We start from the raw sequence: 5,416 nt of genomic DNA, 5'->3' as shown, positions 1-5,416 counted from the left end.
CTCTTTTGGCTTTTGAGTTACTCCATCTCATTGAAGGGCTTTCTTGTTTGAGCGGACCCTCCGGTCTACCAAACATGATGTCATTTTATACTGATTGGCTTTTCCTGAAGATACACCCAAAGCGAGTGAACTGAGGTTGTGATCCTGCATCTAAGAGTTCTGAGTGAACTGCACTCTAGCTCAGACACACAGGTAACCTGAGGACTTAGTCAGAAAATACTTGGAGTCTGAGGAAGTGGGAGGCAGCTGTACCAAAACTGTTGAATGGTTGGTAGGCAGACAAACATGTCTTGCTACATCAATGCCCTTTATGCTGCAGTAAAATATGCATTATTCTGTGAAACCTGTGATGGACATTGTTTTATTTTGTTTGTTCGTATTAGGTTGTATCTCCGAGGTTTTATGTCATTGGGTTGTATGTTTCTGAAATTGTGCTGTATGTTTTTTCTGGTTTTTGGTATACGAAATTCAGAATTGATGGACCTATTGTGACAGCAATTAGAATAAGGGTTTAGGAGGGGATGGGGGTTCAGGGGTAGTGTTTGGTAAAAGGGAGACAATGTCAAGGAGTCCAGGTAGTAAAAGTATGTTTGGAAACTGATTGTGGAAGCAACTGGACAATTCTGCTTGACTTGATTGAACTATGGAATGATATGATATATATTAACTACTAATTAATAATAAATAAGTAAATAAATAAAAACATAGATCCAGGAATGGGTTTTGGGCTCATACTAAATCCTACCTCCAACTTAAGAACAATTAGTTCTTACATCATGGCCCTGCTTGATACTCACCCTCAGGTGAACAAAGAAGATAAAAGGTGCTATAACAAAATGTGACAAAGTAATTAGATGGTGTCTGGTTGTCAGATAAAATAGTGTCTGGGGTCTTAAAGGCTTGTCTCCAAATAAGCAGCCATCTAAGTGAGATGTCAACTAAGTCCACGTGGAAGAAGCACACCATCACCAGTCACTGAAGGATTATAAATCTTTTAATCCAAAGTCAAAGGAGGGATTAGTATCAGAGCCTAAATTTGAGAATCCAGTGTGCAGAAGGCGGTGGATGACAGTAGAAGCCCAACATTCATTTGAGGGAACTACCTAGGCAATAAGCCTCTGGTGCGCTCCCTCTATCCACAATTGAGGGAAGGGTGGAAAGTGGTTATTGAACAGAGTACATTGGAGAGAGGAGTATAGAAGATCCAAGGCATAAATCTGACTTGGACAGTTCAAACTTTGTCAGTTTGACTGGTGATGGTGTACTTCTGATGCATGCTAGACCTTATCTGGTTTTCAACATTTTCTGTATTTTTGTTTTGTTTGTTCATATTAGGGTGCATTTCAGAGGTGTTATGTCATCGGAGGTCACCCTCATGAAGTTGTGTTATATGTTTTCCTGTTTTTCAGTAGATGAAACCCAGGACTGATGAGCCTATAGGGACAGCAAGTAGAATAAGGATTTTGGGCAAGGGGGAGTATATCATGGGGCAGAAGGGCCAAAAGAAGACGATGTCACTGAGTCCAGGGAGAAAAAGAATGTTTGGAAACTGATATGATAGCAAGTGTACAATTCTTCTTGACGTGATTAAACTATAGAATGATATGACATATGTATTAACACCCAATTAATAATAGATCCAACAAAGAATTTTGCTTGTATTTCTTCTAAGATGGATTTGGATATTCTTTTAGCAATACATGACATATTCAGTTTTCGTTGCCAACACCACAACTCAAGGGCACAAAACAGAGAGCAGGCCTTTTCGAGTCGAAGAAAACAAGGTTTCCAAAAGGGAACAGGAAAATGACACATACAGACTAGCACCAAAAGGCAGACCTCTTTACTTCTGTATTCCCATCGTGAGCCCAGCTACTGCCTTGGTTGTTGATCAGCATTTTGAAGGTAAGTTCTCTTCCTGTTTCAGTGGCCAACACCACCAGGGAGGGACCTGGCCCCACAGAGGCTCTCAGCGTATGAAATTTTCAAAGAACGGGTCCTGCCAATATGCTCCTCTGATCACATGTATTTCAAGATGTCTTTGAAGTTCATTTTGGAAATCAGATGGTGGGAAATCTAAATCAGGTTTTGATCTTTTCCCATCTAAAGTTATATATCTAATTTGATTCAGGGCCTTTGTTTGCTTCCTTGATTCTCCATTTTTTTGTATGGTTGCTTCTAAGCAAGTTAACAGGGTGGCATGAAGGTGGTTGAAGTACCAAATATGAGCTACATCTAATACACGAACACTGTTTTGTTTTCCTCTTGAAGCTCTGAAGTGGTTATAAAACTCATAATATTGTCATGTACAAATAAATGAGGTTGAAACAAAAATAGTCATGCCTATAATTTACCATGGACTGAGGACAACAAAAATTGTGAAAAACTAATTTAAACCTGGCAATTGTGGATATGTGTGTGTGTTGTGTGCATGCATATCTTCATCTGTGAAGAGAAGGAGGAAGAGGGAAAGGGAAAAAGGAGACGAAGAAGGAGCGACAGAGAGAGAAACACAGTGCCAATTTTTATGCACAAGACATTTTAGGAATTTAATCTTTGTCTCTGTAGGAAAAATGCTCTTTGTCCAGGTTGCAAAATCAAAACATTAAAGAAAGTTAAGATAAAAGATTATGATGCCCTTTCATTATTTAATCAAGGTCCATTAACATATTCTAAAAAGTTATCAGTTGTGATTAAAACAGATTTATTTTTATGCTTATTAATAATTGTCCTCTGACATAGGATTAGTTGACAGCACTCAAAACCACAAAGTATTTTCTGACATTATCAATTAATTACTGGTATGTATTCATAACAAAGAAGAAAACGTTATACAAGTACACCTGAATTTTAAAATATTAATACATAAGCAATATTCACAGGTTATCGATATCTGGATCTCCTAGGAGTTTGAATGGAAAGTAACCTCAATCTGGAAATGAGACAGTTGGAAGAAAAGAAGAAACACTGGTACCTGGATACTTGTCAGGGTAGTGTACTGGTAAGCTTTGACCACCAGATAATTTGCCTCCAGGTCTATGAGTCCCAGGATCATATATTTCCACCATCTTCTTCGTAAAATTGCTAGGAGATTTTCTTCTCCTGTGTAAATGAAGAAGAAATGGATTAAGCTCTTGGCAGACAAACTGTAAACTTTTTCTTTTACTTACCTGAATGGTTGCTAAGTCAGCACACCTGCCTCAAATTATCTGGTAAGTTAATGATTCTCCATAGGCTGCTTACTCACATCACCTAGAGGTGTTGTGCTCATTGTTTGCCTTTTGGTTCCAATGGCTAGGTCCAGTCTCCAGAAATGCTAATTGACTTGGTTTTGTGTTGGGCTTGGGCATTGAGCTGAGGATCAAATCTAGGACTCAAGATGCTGAGTTTCCAAGGCCACTCTCAGGATGTCCTGAGTTGGAATTCCAAGAACTATAGTCATAGAGTATTGGAGACTCTTCGTGGCATAGAAATGACCTGAATGTTTGCCTACAGTATGTTCTTTCTTGTGATTGCCTGTTTTTATAACTATACTCATGAGAGGATGAACAATTTGAAGAGGCTGATGTTGTCTTGGTCATCATTTTCCCTGACATGGTGGGTGGTCAATAAGTAATACAGAATGTATGAATACATTTCATGCTTACGCTGAACATACATCAATATTAAATTGAAATTGGGGTACTTGTAATATATCTACCATAAACACTCGAATTCAGATAATGAAAATTGTTTTCTAGTTTGAGTGGAGTCAACCTGTGACAAAATTTAATTGGTGAACACCTTACACATAATACACACAGGACATAAAAAAGTTAATGGCATATTTAACCTGAAAGCTAAAATCACAACGTCAAAAATATAATGAAGCCATGGTCCCAGTTAATTTTCACAATGAACAGAGAATTGGATTTGCCAAATCCAGTCCACATCAACCACATCCTAATGTGCAGAACCGAAATTTTGGGTTCATGGTGCTGATTGTGCATGCAATCAATACAATATGCAAATTGTAATTTACTACATAGATTCAAGGGAATGAGTAGTTGCCTTGCTGTTCTGCTGAAGAAGTCTAAGCGTACAAAGCAAAATACCCTAAATAAAGTAGGTGCTTCCCGTGCTTTCAGTCGAAGGACCCAAGGACATTGAACATGGTTGGCTTAGCAGAAATTCCAGGAAGGCATGAGGACACTTTTTATTCTTGGCTGAGTAAAAAATGCATCGCTTAAAAGGACTACTTGGAGATTTACCGAGATAATTCCTATTAGCACTGGTGTATTGGCCATTAAAATTATTTCTGGAAGAAAAAAGTGCATTCCTTAAAGCTCCCATACCCAAACACTTCCTCTGAAATAAGACCCACATTAAAAAACACTAGCAAAATTGGTGACGTTGGCATTTTGAATTTTAAAATTAACTAGAAGAAATAATAAAGTTTAGGAGTAGAAACTTTAGAATTATGATTGCCATTTTTACCCAGATTATTACTTTTCATTATCAACAGTTGAAATTGTTCAAGTGGAAAGAAAAAGATTTGAGATTCGTGTAAATATGTAATGTATTTTCAACCCCTACATAATCAATGCTAACATTTTCCCTCCTTGCTTCAGATCTTTGTGTGTGTGCACATGTGTGTACAGGGGAGTGCACAAATGAATGAGAGAAATAAAATGTTACAGACGTGAAAGTCCCTTTCTGTCCCTGTCCGATTTCATTTCCTTCCCTTCTCACTCACGTCTCTATCTTGACGTTTCTGCATATCTCTCATGCTCCTATTCTTATTACACATTTTCCACAGGAGTGTGTATATATCCAAAGAGGGCAGTGGTGACTCAGTAGGACAATTCTCACTTTCCATGCGGGAGGCCCAGTCTTAGTTCCCAATGAAAGCACCTTAGCAGCCACTGTTCTCACTGTAGGATTGTGTATGACTATGAGGGCGAACAAGTGTCTGTGGAACTGATGGACAAGGATAAAGTCCTAAAATTAGCCAACGAAGACCTTAGGGATCACAATGGCCCAATCTAGTTGTGCATAAGGTGTGACAAGTTGGAGCTGGTTGGATGGTAGCTAACAATAAAAAAGTATCCATCGAGGGGTCTGGGCCATAATTCTCGGTAGCTTGGAAGTTGTGTAATGATGTAATCATATTCCATGGTGGGACTGGATGTGACTCGTCTATCAGTTGTAAGAGAAATTATGGTGGGATGAAGAACACTTATTCAGGCCACAGCCCTGATGTGATGCAAGGGGCTTGCATCTCCAGAGAGATAAAGGGAGAGAGAAGCAAGCAGAGACAAAGAGACTTGACTACCACTAAGAAAGAGGAAGGGTGAGGGAGGGAGGGGAAAAATGAGCTGATACCAAGGGCTCAAGTAGAAAGAAAATGTTTTGAGAATGATGATGGCAACAAATG

The 5,416-nt window shown here is 38.8% G+C and overlaps 1 protein-coding gene across 1 annotated transcript in view; it reads right to left on the bottom strand.

The window, feature by feature from the left end:
- Positions 1-5,416, bottom strand: part of SLC35F1 (solute carrier family 35 member F1) — a 251,847-nt gene that overhangs the window by 90,489 nt on the left and 155,942 nt on the right. Inside the window, exon 3 of the mRNA XM_013004495.2 lies at positions 2,975-3,102. Coding sequence (XP_012859949.1) covers positions 2,975-3,102 — 128 coding nt within the window. The remainder of the gene's footprint in view (positions 1-2,974; positions 3,103-5,416) is intronic.

The sequence above is a fragment of the Echinops telfairi genome, unplaced genomic scaffold, assembly GCF_000313985.2.
Source record: "Echinops telfairi isolate 266 unplaced genomic scaffold, ASM31398v2 ScPeMD7_3533;HRSCAF=4204_0, whole genome shotgun sequence".
NCBI classification, from domain to species: Eukaryota; Metazoa; Chordata; class Mammalia; order Afrosoricida; family Tenrecidae; genus Echinops; species Echinops telfairi.
The sequence above is the reverse complement of the archived record's forward strand: the minus strand, read 5'-3'. Positions and strand labels throughout refer to the sequence as shown.